Below are 23,357 nucleotides of genomic sequence, written 5' to 3'. Positions count from 1 at the left end.
CATATTGTGCTTTGTTGAATATTTGTATTCCAAGAAAATGGTAACAAATCTTCCACAAAACATGTCCTGTCTTCTAGTGCATTTGGGAAACATTGAATACCATCAATGTCCTCCAAAGTCATGGTTTGGAGGACACTAGGGTTATTAGTACATTAGCATGTTGGAGAAGTCCTATAATAGAGAAACCTGTTTGAGTCTGTGTTTCTTAAACTTATTTTCACCACAAAATACTTGCATGGGGTGTGTGTGTGTATCTTACTGAACAACATCTCTGGAACATAAATGTCTGGAATGCTGTTCTGAAATAAATAAGCTACACTTGCTGATTCTATTTTCTCACTCATATTACTCTATTAAATTTGCAATCTCAGAGTATACGAGCAATCTCCAAAAAGTAAAACCAGTTATTGATTTTTGTTTCCTCCAATTATTATTTAATTTGACTTTTTTGAAGTAGCTTACACAATCAACAACATACATATTCTTCAAACTCCCCACTTGGATTTCATAATTTTTATCATTATTATCAACTATTTGTCTCATATTTTTAAATCCTCATAATGTCCAGTCTCCCAACTTCTTAGCCTGGCATTCCAGATCCAGCTATACTTTCTATCCATGTCTCTCTCTAAGCACATCCACAAATCTTTATCCTCTGTTCGAACTGAGCCACTCACCAACCCACTAAAATATCTGGTGCTTTTCCATCTCAGTGCATGTATTTATCCTGTTCTTTCTAACAAGGTTACTGTTCCCTTCTTCTGTTGCTTCATCTTACTTGTCATGAATGCTGACAACCTTTCCTGATCCAGCCTTCTCTTTTCATTTTTGTAGTTTTTTAAAAATCAATGTTTTTCTCTTTTAGACGGTACATTTCATAAGGGGAATGGCTATATATGTGTTCCTAATTACTAAATATCCAGCTTAGTTCAGTGCGTAATAAATAATTTGTAGATGTCCCATAAAGAGATGTTGGACTGAATCTAGATTCTTTGAATTGCTATAGTCCACGTTTCTCATTGCCTTATCTCTCATTTTGCATTCATGTCCACTACTTGGTGTTGGTAGTTGCCATTTTGGTTTGTGTACTGCATTAATCATGTTAAATATATCAGTCTATAACCCTAGAGCTTGGGAATTATGTGTATTTGTATACCTTTAGCAACTAGGATAGTGGCTGATACATAATAAGTACTAAATAAACCTTGATAGGTTGGCTAGTTAATTCAGGGGACAGTGTAAGTCTCTTGTCTCTTGTGAAGCTTTCCTATGCTGTGGCCCATACTAAGCTTCTCTTGCTCATTACTTTTTGGCAGTTACTGTCTCTCCAGCTCATATTTGTAGAATTTGTTTCATATGTGTGTCCAGTTTCTTCTATCGAGCCTGTGAATTCTTGAAGGGTGAAAATCTGTGTTTAGTTTTGTCCTGCAAATAGGTAAGGACATAATAGAAATTAAGTTTAGATGGAAAGAAGCTGAACTGGTCATACTATATTTCACTTTATTATTATTAACATTTATCATACATTGTTACTATTCTAATCTTTTGTGAGGACAAAAATAAACGATATAAAATACATAATGCACTTTGATGATTTTAACCATACATAAAATATGGAGTAATGGAAGCTATGTTACATGGATATTTTACAAAGGAAAAAAGATGACTTTTATAACAACACATCCAGATGAAATTTATCATTAAATTTTGGATTTTATATGATGTTAAATATGGATATATTCAATGCAGTTACTATTTATAGAACCAATTTGATATTTTGTCATTTAAAATAATGAATACTATGTAAATGAGTACTTATAAAAATATTTTTAGGCAAAAGTTCTGTTCTACTCATTTATTTGGCAGTTACAAAAATATATATTCATCTGAAACTCTAATAAATTTGCTTGAGGCATTAGATATTCAAATTCAAATGTATATTTCTAAAGCATTTTACCAATTTAGTGTTCTTGGCTACATACAGTATATTTGCATACATGCTATTAGGTTTGTGTTACAAATAATGCCATTTTAAGTAAAAAGACACAGATGATCAATAACACAGAGAGACACTGGGAAGGTTTTCAAATCAAACATATCCACACATATACCAGACCCAATGGCTGTGCCTTGCACTAAGTGAATTCTCAAAAACATTTGTCGAATGAATGCTTGACTGGATAGCATTTATCTTGTTATTTGCACCTAAAATTAACTCTCCAAAGCTATCTCTAGTAGAAATATAATTTTAAAATTTAACAATTTTGTTCTTAATTAGCTACTTCTCAATGGCATAGCCAGGTCAGTTGATTCCAGATTGAATAGCAAAGTACTGTCAGTGATCAAAAAACCAGGTACATTTACTACATGGTTGGACAGCTCTGATACCTACAGTAAGACATTCATTCAATATATTGAACAACTCCATTTGTCATACAGTCATACCAAACAAAACAATCTTATTAGTTTTTATACCATAGTATCACAAAAACAAAAACTAGTAAATATAATATATATATAGACATATACATACACATATATATATATATATCTCATTTAGTAGACTTAGTAGACTTCAGGTATCTCTTCTCAGTGAGAGAAGCAATCTATCCTGAGTGAAGCAGGCCTTGTGTCTACATAACAATTGCTCAATGATGCACAGACCACACTTTAACAGTCTTCCATGTATGCCCACCAGATGGTTGGCAATATGAATGTTGACATCACTGTTAATGCCAAGCCTTTGAAGCAGTAACATTTTTTGTGAAACCAAAGACTAGCTGCAATGACTAGTATGGAGTTTTAGCACCTAGGAAGATAATGGTCAATATTTGTTAAACGGAATATCCTGGCGTCATTTTTGGTACAGACCCCTCTCGTAACTTTCCCCAACCTGTTCTGCTTCATGCAAGGTGAAGCTTTACTGAGGCCCATCACTAAAAGTTCAAACATTTGATAGAAGACAGATTATTTTTCTCAATCAAAATTCAGATCACTTTAAGTCATTTCAAAGCTTTTGCCCTAGTACTTAAGCAAGACAACTGACAATTCATTTAGCAAATTGGTTAGTATATCTACATGTTAATGAAATTACTGCTATGAGAGAGTTATTGAGCTATAATTTAGTAAGACAATTCACATAACAATCTTTGAAAATTAAAGTTTTTAATTTTAATTTTTAAAGACATTGTTTCCAAAAATTCACAAGCAATTTAGTCAAATATTAAAGGTTAGTTTCAATATCACTAGCACATGAAGTCTAAAAATAACCTTTAAAGTAAAATGTAAAGTAAAAATGATTTAAAGTAAGGCTATTCATTTTATATTTCAATATTATGGCTTTTCAATAGTACAAGTGAATAAAAATATGCCCACTGCTCTGCATTAAATCATGCTACACAGGAAAAGATCTACTTGAACTAACGAAATAATACTTTTGTATTTTAAATCCAAAGGTATTAGATTCAAAACACAGTCATTTACTCTCAACTGAACACTTCCAAATCAATAAATACTATTTTTTTCTACAAAATGTACAAGCTCAAAGGGCTGAAAATGAGTTGTTTTCTTAAATTATTTAATATGCCCCTTAGGATTTGTTTATTCATTCATTTTCTTGGCTCTCCAAGTTAGTGTCAAGATCAATTTCATTCCATTCTGAATTTAATGATCCCAAAATTTAAATTAATTGACTCAGAACTAATGTCATTTCAATGTCATATATATTATATTTTCATAAGAAGTTTACCTAATTTTAAATTGAATGTTAGTTCTGCAAGAAGAGTGGCCAGTGAATGCATGGTGAATCCAAGCCACCATCAGAATGCATTTTATGAAGAGACAGAAAACAGTATGAGACTTCGGATTTGGAAATTGATAAAGTTTACAGTATAAATTCAATATTATGTATCCAATATAAGTAAAACCAGCACAGAAATTCTCTCCTCCTTTCTTTTTTCCCTTTAAATAGGAATGGAAATACATGTAAAATTCTAATCTCAAATTTTTCATGCTTTAATATTACATTAAGTTTTGTAATATTAGCAGTTAATATTAGAAAAATGTATAAGATATAATAGAATGCTTAAGATGTATTGACTATGACTTTCTAGTTCACAATTATTTTTGAGTCAGGTCCTAAGTTAAGATCCAAAATTTCTATGCATGACCTTCCCTTTTAGGTGGGGAGGGGAGTTGTATATGCTAAGAATTTGGAAGAAGTTAGCAGGTTTAAGCAGCATTTGAAGGTGCACTGGTAATAGAGTGGCATGTAGCATTAAGGTAAACACATCCTAAAAACTCAAGGCCAGTTAATGCCCAATGTCACATGGAGGTACATATGGCATTGAAAAAAACTGTCTTTATTCATTCATCCATTAGGTATTTTTTTACTGTTATCACTGTGTTGGAATTATAATCAAATTTTATGCGATGTACTATCTAAAACTGTTATTTTTGATGATGAGGAATATGATACAAAATAGTTTTTCAGATTGCAACAGTGTTGAGTTGCCTCAAAATGTTCATCCAGAATTGTAAAATGTCCAGGAAATCCTATAATTTTCATAAATTTAAAGCATTTTACATATTTCCACTCACCTGTTTTGAATATAAGATGTATAATTTAATGACAACACATGCCACCTAACTCCAAATTTACTTACAAATCATTGTCATATTACAAAAGTTCTTATACTGATAAGGAAAAGTGGCATAATGTATTAAGAAGGCAGACTTCCTGGGTTCAAATTTTGGTTCTACACTTTGTCAATCATGTGACTTTATGCAAGTCACTGGGCTATTCTTTGCTTTGGTTCCTCAACTCTAAAAATGGGCATGAAAAAAAGAGTACCATGTCACATCATTATTATGAGGATTAAGTGAAGCAATAACAACAGAATACAGGCAAAGCAGTTGGAGGTATTACTGGGCATGTAGTAATCCCTTAATAAGTGTTAGCTACAATTTTTATTATGATCAGAAATCCTAGTGACTGATGTCAATATAAACCATTACTAATTTTTGAGCACTTAGTGAGTACCAAGCATGATAGATGATCACTTATGTTTAACCCTAAAATAATATTAAGTACATTCTATTCTAAAGAAATAAGATCCTTAAAAATGTAAAATATGTAAACTTATAATTACCATAATAGCTGATAATTTGCCTCATGAAATATGGTAAAGTACAACTAAAATCGTTTTAATGACCCTTTCATGCCTGTAATGAGGATTACTGCTTCCAGGATGGTGATGAGCAAACAGTCATGACAATGTGAAAGGACTTGCCAGCTAATCAGCTGTGTTCACTCATTAGCCCTATGAATGTTAAATCCTTGAAAGTTTAGATATTTATGTAAATATATCTTTATTAAATTCAAACTATTCAACTTTTTCTTGAAAACTCTGATGTTAGGTTCCTTATTTTTCATTATATATGGACTTCTCACAAAAGTCTTAAGAGCTTCTTTGCCAAATAACAATTATTATTACCTCGCCTGGTGGTATACAAACATCTCATACACATGTAACACGGTACTTTTATTATTCAATACGTAATGGCTAATGATGAAGGTTTTTAATAATAGTTTGAAAATCATGATCAAATTTCATAAATTAAAATTTAATAATGGGCCAGATGTAGTGGCTCATGCCTGTAAACCTAGCACATTGGGAGGCTGAGAAGGGCAAATCATTTGAGGTCAGGAGTTCAAGACCAGTCTGGCCAACATGGTGAAACCCCGTGTCTACTAAAAATATAAAAATTAGCCGGGCGTGGTGGTGCGTGCCTGTAGTCCCAGCTACTTGGGAGACTGAGGCAGGAGAATGGATTGAACCCAGGAGGTGGAGGTTGCAGTGAGCTCAGATTGCACCACTGCACTCCAGTCTAGGTAACAGTGAGACTCCGTCACACACAAAAAAATTAATAATGGTTTGCATATACTTTAGATATGAAAAGCATTTCACATACTAAATTAGCATAAACTCACATTATCACAATCATGAGTGTTTTGTTTTGAAAATTATGGATTTAAAATAAATATTACTGTATTCACTATGCTAAAACAGTGTTATTGTATCAATGTAGAAATGATAAACATAATATGTACTTCAGAATGAGGATAGAATACCCCTTGTGCTTCCACAAATTATCAAGGTCCTTAATGGTACTTTTAAAGTACAAATAAAGCTTTACTTTCATATCTGATACACATACCTTGACAGAAAAATTCTCATGACGGTGTATTCTTTTAAGAGTCTTACTCTCATATGAGAGCCTTCATAAAATTAAGGCTTTTGCTTATCTAAGTTAAAGGTTAAGTTTTGAAATAGGCTTATTTTCCCTTTCTTCATCCTGGTTCCCCTCCCTGCACTCCTCTGATCCCCAGGGCCACTGTAGCACAGCACCCAGTATTCATGGCCCAAGGAAGCCATGCCCATTGCAGACACCAAGGATAGCACTGACTTGGTGGAGCTGTCCACAACCATAAAGGATGCCTGAAAGCAGTTAGAAGAAAGCGAGGCTTGCTGGAGCCCTCTGTCAGCCCTCTTCTCCTCTAATAAGAAATAAGCCCTTAGGAGAAAGAGTAAAGCATGTTTTCCCACTTTTTACACATTAATGACTTTCTCTCTTGCAAATGGGGGACTGAAAACCTATACCACACAGTCTATCTTGTCCTTAACATTTTTCATGATGATTTGCAAAGTGTGGCCAGGTTTCTTCAATAATAGCCTTCTTCAAGAGGAACTCTCCATTATTACATGTGTCCACTTGGAAAAGATGAAAACAAACACACTAGAACAATTTTAATGAATTGGAGAAGAGGCATGGTGGTTAATTTTGAAACTATTTTTTTTGTTTGTGTTCCAGGGATGGATTTTTCTCTAAAAGTGAATACTTAATGTCAATACAGAGAAACATCACTTTGTGAAGCTAAATTGCCTGACTGAACTCCTATCCATTTCCAGCATAAATATCTGTATAAACTGAACACTACCTGTTTGCAATGGGATATTTAGAGAAAAAAAAAATGCATTTATTTATCTTTAGTGGAGAATGTTTAGCCAGCATATAGTTTGTCTAGTCCAGCATTCAGGAGCTTTTGACTGCTTGGTTTCTTGAGATTTCTTTTCATTCTTCTCCAGCCGGGGGAGGCGGCTCACACAGCTTGTACAGCCTAGAAAAGGCAGGGAAAGTTTGACAGTGACTTAGTGTATTACCATTGCCTAAGGTGTCTTTATTGGTAGAACAAATACACTGATGATAATTTCTTGTTTCATGAGTCATGGTCAGTTGTCTATTTCACAAAAAACAACATGTGAATTAGCAAACTCCATAAATTAGACTCTACGATTTAGAAAACACCAGTGCCTCTTTGCACATCTTGATGGCTATGGGTAAAGCAATGCTGAATCTTTTAAACCTGCTACTTTTTCTCCAATGCCAACCACCCAGGCTGTTCACCACACTTGTGGTAAAACCTGCTCTCTGGATTCCAGGAAATGATATTATTATGATAATTACCATCATGTCTATCGTGATTATCTTGTAGCAGGATATCACCTATCTCATAAGAGTCTACTGATTTTCTGACTAGTTTTAGAAATGTGCTTCATTTTGTACTAACCCCAGAATACAGACAGTTGGCTGTGGATAGGCTGATATGGCAAGATTCCTGAGGCCTGAATTCCAAAAGCACAATTGGCTAGAGTTTTCTAAGGACAAATTGCCCAGCTTTGCCCAGGGCCCACTCACCCAACAGTGGACTCTCCAAGTGGGTCAAGGCATCCACTTGAACCATGGTGATGCCTGGAAATGCTTCCCATTGCAAGTCTAGTTGTTCAAGACTATACGGCATTAAAGGAAAGCTCAGGGGGGTTAACTAGGGTTACACAAGTTCCAGTGCTCCATGTTCTTATGAGTGGTTAAATGCTAATAGCAGAAGCAAATAAAAGTGAACATAATAGCTGCCTGATAGCCCTAGTGACCTCAAGGTCATACACATTACTTACGGCATATCCTGAGAGCTTGATTAGCTGCCCTATAGTGCTGGATTGGACTACACCTGTTCTCTAAACAGCACCCATGGCCACACTGGTCCCACTGCAGAGCTTGCACTAATGATGTGAAAGTGTAAGGTGCAGATTTCCACTTTGCATCTTTTCATAAAAGCACTCCAAACCCAGGACTAGCTGTAGTGATTCAATCCATTTTACCGACTACATTGAAAACAGCTTCAATGAATTGCTGACCAATTTAGCAAATTATAAATTTCCTCTCTCTTTGATATTTAATCCCATGCTAATTATAAATCAAAATAGAAGAATGAGCAAGATTTAATATTGAGTTATAAATCCTGGTTAACAAAATGAGCTTTCCTAGCATGAGAATATGCAGAAGAAGCTGTTGACTTTGGAGGTTTGCAAAATGTATTTCAAGTCCGGAAGGTGGTTTATGCTCTACATGTTATCTCCATGCAAGAGGTGAGTACTGAAATAAAGACATCTCACATCAGAAAAAGCTTATTTCACCCTTTCCGGAGAAAAGAATACATTACATTGACCTGATGTACTTCAAAGGTTCTTTTGCAGCTGAAGAATATGGTGTTACTTCAAATTGCATTCCCAGGGCTGGGATAAGAAAATGATCAGAAGGTTCTTCTTCTTCCTAATTTCCTTCCTCTTATTTCCCTGACAGTGCTGCCTAATGAATGAAAAGGCACAATGGGCTTACTCACGTAGGACAGGAACGGGAAGATGGGTGGCGAATGTCCTGCCCCATGAGATCTGGGCTGAGCCAGCACATTCCATTACCTTGCTCAGCACATTTCCATGTAATGTAACTAATAGCACTGGGTAGTCGAGTCTTTGAAATGTCTGCCTTGCAAATTGGAGAAAAGGCTACTCCCTGTGATCACCTAATGAAATAATAGCTCTGGGTATTGTGGAACTGGGCAGATTCAGCTTCTGTCAGGCTTCTTGGAAGTGACTCAGGGTTATTTGAGTTCAGACACATTTGTAATGGAAATTGCAGAGCTTTGGGAATTTAGAATAGGCAGATGAAGTTTCGAAGTGAAATGTAATAGGTAAGAGTTGGACTCTGATCCTGCACTGAAACATTTATTTTTTGGCAGGTAAATTATTGGGCAGTGTGAGGCCTTGGTCTGCCCAATATTTGGGGCCCTTTTGTATTCTCATTCCACTCATGCACATCTGTGGCCCTGCACCAAAATGGTCTGTTTTTGGCCTCTTTCTCCTTGCTTGGGCTCAGGTAGCCCAAATTTCCAGCCCAAACGTAAATCTGCCGAGGGCAGAACTTTCCAACTTCATGCTGTAGATGATGCCTTTCACCTTCCACATAACACAAATAAAAGCCATGTGAAAGGAGGCCATAAAACAGATGCCTCTTTCAAGGTTAAAGCATCAATAACACTCTGTCCCAAGGCAATTCTCCCCATCTCACATATGAGAAAACTGAGTCTCAGAGAGGAAAATAACCTGACTAAATAAGGTCACACCACCATTTTTGTTTCACCTTTTTTTTTTTTTTAAGACAAGGTCTCGCTCTCCCTCCCAGGCTGGAGTGCAGTGGTGCAGCCATAGCTCATTGCAGCCTCAGCCTCCCAGGCTCAAGCTATCTTTCCATCTCAGTCTCCTGAGTAGGTAGGACCACAGCCAAACGGCACCATGCCTGGCTATTTTATTTTTTATTTTATGTAAGGACAAGGTCTTGCTTTGTTGCCCAGGCTGGTCTTGAACTCCTGGTCTCAAGCAATCTTCTCACTTCAGCCTCCCAAAGTGCAAGGATTACACATATGAGCCACCATGCTTGGCCCATTTTTTTTTTTCACTTTTAATCACTATAGAATGCCCCCTCCCAATTAAATAAATAAATAAATCAGGTTTTCATAGCACAAGAGTTCCAGATTTTGTGACATAATAGAGAATAAAGCCAGTGTGCTGGATGTGCAATCTGACATCTGGAATGTAGTATTTGGTTCTTGAGGAAGAGAGGCTTATTTCTCTGAAGAGCAATGTATGAAGCTGGGGGTGGGGGAAAGTCCTTTGTAACCCGACCTCGCATACATCCTATCACAATACCCACTCACTTGATTCTCCAAATTTATTTTGTCTTTGTATTCTACTAGGCTGTAAGCTCTTTCAGTACATGAAGTGTTTCTCATCCATCTTAATTCCCCAATGCCAAGAGCAATTCTGGACACATCTTTTAGACAGAGATTGCTAAAGGGGAAGATGCAAAATGCATTGGAGCCAAGCGTGTCCAAGAAACATCCCTCCCCAGAGCTGGCTTTGCCTAACTCAGAATTATTAAACTCTGATACTCTGCTTTCTAGCTTTCTGATTTCCTAAATTATTAGATGCACTCTTCCAAGAGTGTGACTATGGCTGATTGCTACTTCTTGAATTCCAGAACAACCGTCTCCCGTCCATGGCTCACTAGATTCTGTAGCCTCCTCTGCTTTCTCTTCAGTGCTGGCATTCCCTGGAGGTGTCCTGACCTTCTCTCAGTCTCTCTTACCCATTCATCATGGTAACAGAACTGATTTCTGTGTCTTCACCTACCCCCTAAATATCGATGACTCGTAAGACTATAGCGCCACCTATTCTTTTCTCCTTGGCTTTTGACCAGCATATTTGACCATCCGCAATGTGCTCTCCAGGGATGACCACTGATGCTAAAACTCAGTACTACCAAGCTGAGCTCCCATCTCCTCCCCGTGAGTGTGCTTCCCCTCTGTACCCACTGTCTCAGAGGAAAGAGCCATCAGCACCTCATTATCCAAGCCAAAGATTTGGTGGTCATCCTAGAATCTTCCTTTTCTATAAACTCCTTCATCCAATTAGTGTCCAAAGAGTGTTAATTCTGTGTTCTAAATATCTCTCTAATCCATCCTCTCATCTTGGTCCTCAACATTACCATAATCTTTTTTTTAAGCTTCTGCTTCAGTCTTAGCTGTCCTCAAATGGGCCCTCCTGATGTTGCCAGAGATGAATTCCAAAATTCAAGTCTTCCAGATAGGAAGATTGCTTATGGATGCCTCCCTGTTGTCTTCAAGTTAAAATCAAAACTCTTCTGTACTTCTGCAAGTCTCTTCTGATCTGGCCCCTACATCTCCAGCCTCACTTCACATTGCACTTGAATCACATTTGACCACCAGTCATTGAGGTCTAAGTGTAGTTCTCAGAATGTTGTCTTCTCTGGTCCTTAGTGCTCTCGCATCTCCTGTATGGGACATGCATTATGATGAGGACTGGCCCAGGAGTATTCTGTGACCTCTTCTCTCTGTCCTTAGGCTACATCATATCCCTTCTCCATGCTCTCATGACAATCTGTGCCTATTTCTATCTTACTTTTTATCACATACCATATACTACTTTTATTCTATTCCATTGTTGCTCTGCTACACTTCAACAACTGGCGGAGGACGCTGTGTCTTCAGTCCTCTAGCACTTAACAAGGGGCCTGGCACCTATAGACACATAGCAGACATTCAACATATGTACTCTGAGTAAACTTTTTAAAAGTCAAGTGTATAGTGAGAGGAAAACTCTGACAGGGATGGGTTGAAGATTTGAACCAAATACTATCTCAGGCAGAGATAGAAAACTTCAGTTCCAAGAATGTTTCCAGAAACATTATCCCAGTTTTGCCCATGGATGGCCTCGCCTTGAATGCCAAATGTATTCTTCAACTCAGTATCTTTGGGTCGGAGTCCAGGTCCTCAGTTGGAAGAGATCCCAGGTCCTCTGTGCTCCTTGGCATTCTCTGCACCCACCACAGGGTGATTCTTGCATTCTACCTTTCCTTGTAATTATGCCTTATTCACCTCATCTTTTTAACAAAAAGCTTCATGAGGGCCAGGGCTACTTCTAAATCAGGTTTATACTCTCCTTGGGGCATAGCAGAGTGTTTTGCATTTCTTAGGTCCTCAATAAATATTTGCAGAATGAAAGAAAGAATAAATAAAATAAATTTTAAAAATGACTCTTGCTTTCTCTCTCAGGCCTATTACTCCCTGGTAGATAATGTCAACTTCATGGCTGGCTCATTTTAATGAGTTTCATTTCAAGTGTTTCAAACATAACCCAATTATTTTTAAAAAGCAAGTTCATCAGTTTCTTTTCTTGTGTTCAGCTTGTATATTGGTTTACTGATCAGGGTGTGGTGCTGAAGTCGGATACCACTCACTCTGCCACTGTTTGTTAGTTTTCCAGGTCTAGCTAAGAAGACTTTGCTGAGTCATGATCTTGTTTTCTTATTGGAATTTTAACACTTCACTGGGTCTATTATCCAAATAAACCATGCCTCCCAAGGTGCTGGATGGAGAATACATATGTAAAAATAATCCTTTAGCAATAGAAAGTCTTAGATTCTAACCTAATCCACTGTGAAAGACAACATTAACAAAACTTGTGGATTAAATAGAGTTAGGAGTCAGCACTAAAAATAAATGCAATTAGAACATGAGTGCTCCATCCATTTTCAGGGGGAAAATATGTTTTCCCTGTGAAAGCACTTTCACTACCCACATGATTTTTAAGAATGAAATGTAACTTCATAAATGCTGCAGCCATCATTCTTATTCTGGTAACTGCTCTGTAAACGGAAATAGTGTTTTGTTTGTGGCTGTGTTTGGAGGAGCCTACTTTTGGTTAAAACACAAATGTATAAAGGCAATCAAATGTAAAAGAAATTATTTAGCTTTTCCCCACGTCAAGATAGCTGGTTGCCTATCCTCATTACCAGGGAAGTAAAAACCATAACATTTCTCTGGTGGTTATTAATTATGTTCATTTGTTTTAAAGGTCAATGGGAGTCCTTTCTTATGATGCTGTGTGGACTGTAAATATCTGAGATAACAAACAAAAATCTCATTCATTCATTTCTTCATTTAGATATTCTTGAAATCTGTTCAGATATATGATGAGTAATAAATACAATCCAAAAAAATTATCTGTCTCCAGAGAACTCATGTTCATGTTGGGCAAAGAAAATGTGACAATATACTGCAACTAAACACGATAAAGGTAATCATAGGTCAATATGACAAGATGCTCAGGGAGTACAAGAGGAAGGAAACTCAAGCAAGACTCCAAGGAGAAAATGACATTTAAGCTAGGTTTTTCAGTGAAATAGGAGTTTTCCATACGAACATATATGGGAAAGGCAATCATGTTAGAAGGAACAGCATGTGCAGTCACAGAAGTATAAATGAAAATGGCATTTTGGTTGGTTGGCACAGCTAGATTACAAATTTTAGTAGTGCCTGTGTGAGCTTTTCTTTTTGAATTCATGATAGAACTTGTAAAATAGAATAAAAGCCATTTATTTCTGAGAGCATTTATGTGTAATCACAGTTAGCCATTGGGTGTTTTAAGGGCACTCTTTGTAATTACAATCAGTACGACACTGGGCACATCCTAGATCTGTTGCATTAGCTGAGGGATGCTGCCTAGAAAATGCTGGCAAATCTTTCGGTCAAGGGCAGAGCAGGGGATGCATTTACCTTGGTGCAGACTGTGGGGTCCGGTCTCTAACTCCCAAATTCTTCGCTGTGTTCTGAACTCTTGCTCCCTGAAAGTCAGGAAAATCACTTTTATCCCTACAGTGTATTAGTAATAATTTAACATACCATTAACATTTGTGTGTAGGATACTTATTCCAACAATGTCTTTAAAATCAAGGAAGATTAAGAGGAAGACAGATATTACCATCTGAGCATTTTCAAAATCAATGCTTTTAAGAAGAAAAATGTGCTGTTATGTTGCTTTGTTTTTATTCCTAGAAGTAATCAATATTTCAGATATTGAAAACAGGACACAGTGGTTCATGCCTGTAATTCCAGCACTTTGGGGGCCAAGGCAGAAGGATTACTAAAGCCTGGGAGTTCAAGATCAGCCTTGGAAACATAGTGAGACTCTGTCTCTACAAAAAATACAAAAATTAGCCAGGCATGGTGGCACACAATTGTGGTCCCAGCTACCAGAAAGGCTAAAGTGGGAGGATTGCTTGAGCCCAGGATGTCAAGGCTGCAGTAAGCCATGTTTGTACCACTGCATTCCAGCCTGGGAGATAGAGTGAGACCTGTCTCAAAAAAAAAGAAAAGAAAAACAGATAAAAAATTTAAAAAGATGTTAAAAATAGTAAATGAGCATACTATAAACACCTGTTTTGTGTTACCACTTTTCTGGAAGAGAAATCACAGTTTAATCACACTTGTTTGTGCGCCTGTTTTTTTCTTACCTATCATTAACTATTTTAAGTTTACTAGTATTTAGCAAAAACATATTTTCTTAACTACTTCTAAAGCAATTTCTGGACAAGCCATGCCCATGCAGATCTATGAAATCTAATAATTCTGCCTCAGAGTTTATAATACAATCTACTTTGGCAATGAAAATGTCTTCACAGTCTGTCAAGTTCATGAATGAAGTTATAATCACTTCAGTTCCTCATGAAAATTATTTACTACATAGGACCAAACACCAGAGTTTGGGGTTTGGAATAGGTTAAGCAGAGTTGTTCAAAACCTCTGAAACTCTCTCTCCAGCTACTGAATTCTGAACTAAGAAAAGAAACAGGATATAAAGAAGGAAAAAAAAAAAGAACACATTCTCTCAAAAAGGTCCTAAAATAGAAAAGCAAACAGGGAAGTGGGTGTGGAATCAAAAAGAAAGGTGGGAAGAAATTTAGGAATTGCAGTTAAGGAGTTAAGAAAAACTATTTTGCCTGATCCAAAACCAGTTATCTCAACTAACTATTCATAGGCAGTTACAGATAATTAAATTCATTGTTCTGTTCTTTCCCCCACTTCTCACCATTGCACTTGACCAGTCTTAAACAAAAACAAAACAAACAAGGAGAGCTTTTTATTTTGAAGTAGTTTTAGACTTAGAGAAAAATATAAACAGAACCCAGACTTTGTATACTCCACATGGCTTTCCCCATTGTTAACTCTTCCCTTAACCACAAAACCAAGAATTAACGTTGGCACAGTACTATCAACTAAACTGCACATCTTATGAAAACCTCTCCATTTTGTCCCACCAAGGTCTCTTTTCTGTTTCAAGATCCAACCTAAGATCCCATATTGCCTTTTGCTTACATCTCCTTAGTCCCCTCCAATCCTGAGAGTTCCTTAGCTGCTTCCTGCCTTTCATGACCTTAACACTCTTGATAAGTATTGGTCATTACTTTGCAGAATGTCTCAGTTTGGGTTGATTTGATGTTTGCTCATGATTAGAAGTAGGAAATGCACTTGGGCAAGAAAATCATAGAAGTGATGTCATGCCCTTCTCAATGCATCCTATCAGGGCCTACAAGATGCCAGCATATCTTATCACTGCTCACATTAACTTTTCATCACTTTGATGTCTGCCAGATTTGGCCACTGCAAAGTTACTCATTTCTTTTTCTTTTCTTTTTTTTGTAGTTAATAAATATGTTTGGGGATATGCTAGGAGACTGTGAAATATCTTGTTTCTCTTCAGACTTTCACTCACTGATTTCAGCCTCTGTTGGTGTATCTTGTCTACAACAATAATATCGTCGTATTTATGAACTGGAATCCGGTTAGAAAGAGTAATCTCTTCTCCCCAAATTATTTATTTATTCAAGTATATATTTAAATCAGTATAGACTCATAATTATTTTATTCCATGAGATATAATCCAATACTTTTATTAATTTTGTTTTTTGCTAAAATTGTTTCAGTTTTGGCCACTGGGAGCTCTTTCTGGTTGTTTCTTGTGCCTTTTTGATATGCTGCCATTATTGTTTAGTTCTCCTTTATTTTATGGCACCTCAAGATGTTCCAGGCTCATCTTCTTTGTCTCATCTGGTAATTTACTATTTCTCCAAGGGGCCCTGGCTCTTTTTATTGGAGAATAGTATTTAGAAGCCAAGATTTGGACATTGAGTGTGCTCATTACTACTGGCAGAATAACTGCAACTAGGGCTTTCCAGTAGGCAAAGCTAATTTACAAATACTAACATACTCATATATCTATATTCATTTCGACATCTATCCATATTTGTATGTGTTTGTGTGTGTATTTATCAGTTCATACTGATACATGTGATTTCAATCCAGTAGCATAGGGTTCATTCCAGATTCCAGCCTTCTTCCCTTCCTTATTTGTAAACTTTTTCTCAGTGAGAGAAATCAGTTTCTTGTTATTTACAATATCTTATTTGTTTATTCTTAGTAACACATAAATTAGTTTTAGAATTCCTCAATCACAGCCTAGTGTGACTGTGTGAAGTAGTTGTGTAAAATGCTTGTTGTCTATAATTTTGTATAATATTTCCGTTAAGTAATTCCATTAAGAAAAATGTTTGCTTTCTAAAAGATTTCAAATAAAGCTGATGCTTGTCATGGTGAAGACATCAATTGGCATATTTCACTTTGAATTAATCTATATTGTTCATAGAATCAACATGCCAGCTACTTGTGTCTTTATACTCTTGCTTATATTTCTCCCTCTACTTAAACATTCTTCCTGTCCCCTTCCCTTCCTGTATGCATCATATTTATCCTCCAAGTTCCAAACCAAATATCATCTTCACTAATAATTGATTGGTAATTCACTATATCAGGTACTGTTTTAAGTGCATTAAGTATGTTGATTTATTTAATCCTCACAACAACACTATGAAACAAGTACTATTATAGTCCTTGTTTTAATATCGAGGAAACTAAGTACCACAGAGGCTAACAATCTTCCCCTGAATCACCCAGATAGTAAACACTGCAGTTGGAATTCAAATTGTGGCCGCTTGGCTCAAGAGTCTGTTCTTTTTTATTCACAATAGCAAAGTCATGGAATCAACCTATGTGCCCATCAACAGTGGGTTGGATAAAAAAAACATGTGGTACATATACACCATGGAGTACTATATGCCATAAAAAGGACAAAATCATGTTCTTTGCAGCAGCATGAATGCAGTTGGAGGCCATTATCCCAAGTGAATTAACACTTAAATAGAAAATCAATACTGCATGTTCTCACTTTTTTTTTTTTTTTTTTTTTTTTGACGGAGTTTCTCTCTTGTTACCCAGGCTGGAGTGCAATGGCGCGATCTCGGCTCACCACAACCTCCGCCTCCTGGGTTCAGGCAATTCTCCTGCCTCAGCCTCCTGAGTAGCTGGGATTACAGGCACGCGCCACCGTGCCCAGCTAATTTTTTGTATTAGTAGAGACAGGGTTTCACCATGTTGACCAGGATGGTCTCGATCTCTTGACCTCGTGATCCACCCGCCTCGGCCTCCCAAAGTGCTGGGATTACAGGCGTGAGCCACCGCGCCCGGCCGTTCTCACTTTTAAGTGGGGAACTCAACAATAAGTACACGTGGACATAAAGATGGAAACGACAGACACTGCGGACTCCAAAAGGGAAGAGGAAGGAAGTGAGACAAGGATTAAAAAAATCATCTATTTCGTATTATGTTCACTATTTGGGTGATGGGTTCAACCAAAGCCCAAACCCCAGCATTATGTAACATATCCACGTAACAAACCTGCACACGTTCTCTTTGAATCTGAAACAAAAGAGAAACATACTCTGTGCTCTTAGCCACTATCATAAACTCACCTGCATGGAGCCCTTCTCCAACCATCCTAGTTAGAATGAAATCATTGAACCCTTTGGCATTTACTTTGTACTAGGTACTATTTCGAGAAACTGTGATTCCAAAATCAGTAAGACTTATCCCAGCCAGAGAGGGGCTCACGGTCTACTCATTTACTCCCTGTTCTGAGTCTTGATACGCTGATGTTGGATACTCAGTAGAGACTTACTTGCTTGCTTGTGCCCATGGCATGGTGATTTTCCTATGCATGTGTCCATCATGAGATTAGGCAAGGACAACATCAGCCTCATGTCTTTGTTCTTAGTGCTTAGTGTGATGCTTTGATACTGTAGATAAGGGGTCAGGATACTTTAGAACCCCAGTTTTTATTAAAAAGGTTAAGAGGACATTTTTTATAGCCTGCCATCAAAGAACACTATAAATATATAACTTATAGCATAGGAAACTAAATTTATAATGTAAATGACGGTTTCTATTGTAAGCCTTTTATTAATCAAATCAACTGGTTATATAAAGTGCTGCCTAAGGTTGTTATAATTATTACCAAAACATCGTGAAAGCCATAGTACCCTTCTCTTCTGTCTTTCATCTTTCCTTCAAACTCAAGCAGTGAGTTAAAATAACAACTCTATGAAAAGTATATACATAAAATCTGTAGAGGAAAACAATACTGCAATTAAAATAAGAACAATAAATCATGCCAAAAAGCTTCTTGTTCTAAAAAAAAACTTAAAAATCTTAGTTTTATCATTATATTATTCATTCATATATTGTAAAACGTTAATAGATAATATTCTTTAATATATCATAATTTTAATTTGATAATGCAATAATACAAATACTTGAACATATACTGAAGATGACAAATATCTAACCACTTGATCTCTAAAAAGCTGAGTCTAAATGGTTAAGTAATTGTCCCTGAAGTTGAAAGGTAAAAAGGAGAGAAAAATCCAAGCTAGACCTTTGATTCAGACTTGCATTCTAACTTCTCAAATCATTAGTAGGTAAGAGTTGGCTTGTGGATTGGACCTTAGCCACAAATCTCACTGTCTGCTACTGCTGAATACTGGAAGGAGAATCGGCGACAGGGGGCCTGTTGAAGAAATCTCTGGGACCACCAGTCTGTCCAGTTTATCTAAAAGAGGGTCCCAGGATCTTTCACAAAGAAATTATAATACCTTCATTCTTTGCCTCTCATAGCCATTGGGATGTCACAACTTGGGGCAGAGGAACAAATAATAAAGGAGGCAAGCTATCTATTCCAAATGTATTCATTTTTTAAAAAATTAGGAGGAAGAGTAAGTTATATATACTGAAAAAAATTGTGTGGTTTATATGTCAACAGGAATTTTATAAGAAACCCCATGACTTTTGAGTCTTTTAAAATTATACCATACTTATATACTACATAGCAATATTACAATACTATATAAACATAACTTACATTTTATTTTAAAGAGCTTTATATCAGTTAAGTGAGTCATTACAGCATACATAATATCAATATTACTTTAATCTCTATTTTCTCTATTTCCATTTTCCATTTTAAGAAGTTAAAATATTTGATATAATTATGACTATTCAAATCTGTACAGCAGAAATGGATATGTCGCCAACTCATAACTACCTCCTTTGTGGAATATTCTATAAGAAGGTAAATTCCAGTCTCTTTTGCTTGCCATAAACTATAATTTTTAGATGGTACTTCCTAAGTCTTCCTACAAACCTACTCTAATACATAACATGATCAAACAGAAAGGCTATTAATTTCTTTCTTTATTTCTTGGCAACCTAAATCTCAACTCTGATATGGATAATCATAAGTTTACTTGGATCTACTTTTTAAAACAGAATTTGTATATATATCCGAAAGTCCTTCCTAAACCTGCTGGCAAATCACATCTGTGTTTACCCTTTCCAGCTGGCCTACAGCACATCACATGCTTCTTAGCTCTAACCTTTACTTAGCAAATCTCTCTTGGACCTTCAAAGATCTTGGTTTTTTTTGTTTTTTTTTTTTTTAAATTGCATTTTAGGTTTTGGGGTACATGTGAAAAACATGCAAATATGCTCTCCCTGTGCCTGATCTCTGCATTGCAGACACCAGCTTGATGTTGGCCTCTTCAGTTGATTTTTTGATAGGCTTTGCGGGCATTCTGCAATGCAGTCTTGGGAGCAAGCCCAGAGGGATTTATATGTTTGCCTTAGAGTTAGACACTAAGCTTCCAATAAACAAAGTAGTCATAATTACAAAGCATATCTTAAAAATTAAATAACTCACTGTCACTGGGCAACTCAAACCAAGTCAGCAAGTAGAGAAATTTGTTAAATCATTTTTCTGTGGTAGCCCAAAGAAAAGGTGGTAGAATAGAAGAAAATTTAGGTCTTTTGATTTCTTTTGTCTTTCTATAGGTTAAGTATGTTTTCTGCTAGGTTGAGCACATTGTCTTAACTAGTAAATTGGAGCTTAGTGGATTTTTTTTAAAGAAGTTAAAAACTAAACCACCACACTTAGAATACCATTGGGTTACTGTATAAAGTTCATTCTATTTATAAAAGAGTATATTCTCACCTATGAGTACTCCAGTGACCCAGAGATGATCCAAAGACTGCTATTTATTCCCTAAATGAAAATTCGAGGTGGGTTCTCTATCCTCAGAATAATGTACACACTGAGTATGGCATGAAGGTACCTTGGTGGTCACTAGAAGCCACCAGGACCCTAAATTCTTTCCTCTTCTTCCTTGCCCCTGTCCCTCTCCACCCCTAGCTTTACCATCAACAATTCCCAGAAAATGCCATATGTCCTTTCACTTGTTCCTTATATAAGCACCAAATTCACTGCTGCCCCATTCCAGTTGGTCAAATCGCTTTCTGCCTGCAGATTACCACCTAGATATCCCTTTTTCCAGAGTTGTCTAAGATTCTTGCAGAACCTTAGACTGGTACCTGCAGCATCTTCTCCCTGGGAGCATTTCTCATTCGTGAGTTACCTCTGAGCCTAGTGAACTGCCCATCACATCCAGGCACCTGTCAGACACCTGGTAAATGAACAAAGGAATCTTCAAGTCCATAGCCTACAAAACAACTCTCCTCAAGTCTGCATGAGACCTACCTGCTTCCGCATCACATCTGTAGCCTGCATGATATAGCGAGGTGGCAGTCCGTGGCTTCTGGCCAGAATAATTGCCTGCTCCAGCGTCACGCTCAGGGTGCACCTGGGGGCCAAGATAAGGGCAAGTCAGACCCCACAGTTCCTGATACACCCTTTGAGACTATGTGGATTACCAGTCACAAAATCAGAAAGCACCAGCCAAAATCAAAGCGACTAGACAATGAACCACTGATTTTTCTACATAGAACACCAGTTTAAAAATAGATTATAAAGATACAGTACTGGGGTCAGAAATTAAGTATTTAAATTTAAAACAAATCCATGATGAACTATGTTTATAAGAGCACTTATCTACAGAAAATTAACCAGAATTAGAACAAGTTTTATTACTAAATATTATTCTTTGATATTTCATATAATTTAGAAGAAATGACTAAAGAATATTTACTATTAACATCTACATATTGATAGTTAATAGATTTATATTGATTTATGCACAAATATTGTAGAAAAATAAACACTGAAATTACTATTTCTTGAGGTCAGAATTGATTTTTTTTAATGTGTTTATTGGACTCAACTAAAAGAGTGTTTGTAAAAGTTCCAAAAAACAACTTGTAACTAGTTTTATAGAAATGTGATACCAAGAGTAGCCCTGAGAAAAGTGTTCTAACCAGGATTTAGTGATTGGCGAGCCTGTGCTCTTTTCCTTCTCTGTAAGGCATTCTTTTCTGTTTTTCCACATTGATCTCTATAGTAGCCCTCAAAGCTTATGTTTATTTATTAACATTTTTAAGCGCTGGCCTCTGAATTGTTCTTTTAAGGGTACCTTTTGCATACATTTCATAAAATTTGTCATTAATTTTAGATACTTCTCCTAAACTTTGTATTAATGAGTTTTGTTTTACTTGTTTTTTTAACAGATTCGTATTTTAATTAGCTTTTCCCCATTTTTGCATTTACCTACCTATAGTTTGGTGTTTTATTTGTGTATTAGCTCTGTCTAGTATTTTTTACCTTCAAAGTTCTACAATGCAATTGTTTCTATGGGAGAAATATCTAACTCATTGTTTATGAGGTTCTAACACAGAAGTTCTTGGTTATGAGGCTCTAACACAGAAGTCTAACACATTTGGTAGGTTTTAATACTGATAATTAAGATAAAAAGAGAGAGGGATTTAAAATATTCCTATTGTAATATTAGAAAGAACCTGACAAATACAACTGTGTGGTTACATATAATTGCATTCTAAGGAAAAACATGTAAGTTCTATTGGCTGTTAAATGACTTGAAAGGCAGCTTTCTCATTACCATTACAGAGAATTCATTATTATTAATTCATTATTATGCATTCATTATTATGAACACATGTTCAGGCGGGCTAACGTTTCATCATTAAGTTCTAGTTGCACATGATGTTCACAAACTTTTCGTGTGTGAGTCTGGTAACGATGCATATTGTTTTACAGGTACATGTGAGCCATAGAACAGTCTATGCTGATGAAGGCCAAGCAGGGTAACTAACATTTTATGCTGAAAAAATCAATTTTCTACAAAGCATTTAATCGCCGGCTTACTCAACAGACCATAACCTTTTTCTCCTCCTTAAGGTCTCTTCCACTCCAATTTTAAATCTTCATTGATCCTAACATTTTAATCAATAATGCTCATTACACCAGCTGAATGAAGCCAAGGGGAGAAAAAAAAATCTTTATCTTTTTCTAATCATGCTGAAATATGTCTGTGCTTTCCTGATAAAGCACAACTTGCTTTATCTCTCTTGTACTCACTTATAAACAAGACTTACATGCTGTGAGGGCTTTAAACAGGCAGCCTACAATTATTATTTATTTTCTTAACCTTTTTAAACTGATTTCTTTTTTAAATTTTATTATTATTATACTTCAAGTTCTGAGATACATGGGCAGAATGTGCAGATTTGTTACATAGGTATACATGTGCCATGGTAGTTTGCTGCGCCCATCAACCCCTCATCTACAATAGGTATTTCTCCTAATGCTATCTCTCCCCTAGTCCCCCACCCACCCCTGACAGGTCCCAGTGTGTGATGTTCCCCTTCCTGTGTCCATGTGTTCTCATTGTTCAACTCCCACTTATGAGTGAGAACATGCGGTGTTTGGTTTTCTGTTGTGTTGGTTTGCTGAGAATGATGGTTTCCAGCTTCATCCATATCCCTGCAAAGGATATGAACCCATCCTTTTTTATGGCTGCATAGTATTCCATGGTGTATGTGTGCCACGTTTTCTTTATCCAGTCTATCATTGATGGGCATAATAATAATAAACATAAGCATATGTCTTTATAGTAGAACAATTTCTAATCCTTTGTGTATATACCCAGTAATGGAATTGCTGGCAATGGTATTTCTGGTTCTAGATCCTTGGGGAATTGCCACACTGTCTTCCACAATGGTTGACCTAATTTCTTTCTCCCTATCTCAAGTGGTAGTAAGCAGCAAATTACCTGGCAGAGATTTTAAAAGATTTTACTGCAATCAGGAAGCGAATGTGCTCAGGAGCATGCTCTCTGAAAGGATACCTCAAAGTGTGATTTGCAACCAATCACACATCACCTAACAGAAAAATCTACCTTCAAATGGA

At 36.5% G+C, this 23,357-nt stretch overlaps 1 protein-coding gene across 1 annotated transcript in view; it reads right to left on the bottom strand.

The window, feature by feature from the left end:
* Positions 1–1,483: 1,483 nt before the first annotated feature.
* The window catches only part of PREX2 (phosphatidylinositol-3,4,5-trisphosphate dependent Rac exchange factor 2), a 290,449-nt gene continuing 268,575 nt past the window's right edge, over positions 1,484–23,357 (bottom strand). Inside the window, 3 exon segments of the mRNA XM_012463660.2 lie at positions 1,484–7,180; positions 13,532–13,599; positions 20,736–20,838. Of these exon segments, the coding sequence (XP_012319083.2) occupies positions 7,135–7,180; positions 13,532–13,599; positions 20,736–20,838 (217 nt within the window). The 3' untranslated portion in view covers positions 1,484–7,134.

The sequence above is a fragment of the Aotus nancymaae genome, unplaced genomic scaffold, assembly GCF_030222135.1.
Source record: "Aotus nancymaae isolate 86718 unplaced genomic scaffold, 86718_ANA_hifiasm-v0.15.2.pri h1tg000036l, whole genome shotgun sequence".
NCBI lineage: Eukaryota > Metazoa > Chordata > Mammalia > Primates > Aotidae > Aotus > Aotus nancymaae.
Note: the sequence above shows the minus strand (reverse complement) of the source record. Positions and strands in the feature narration are given on the sequence as shown.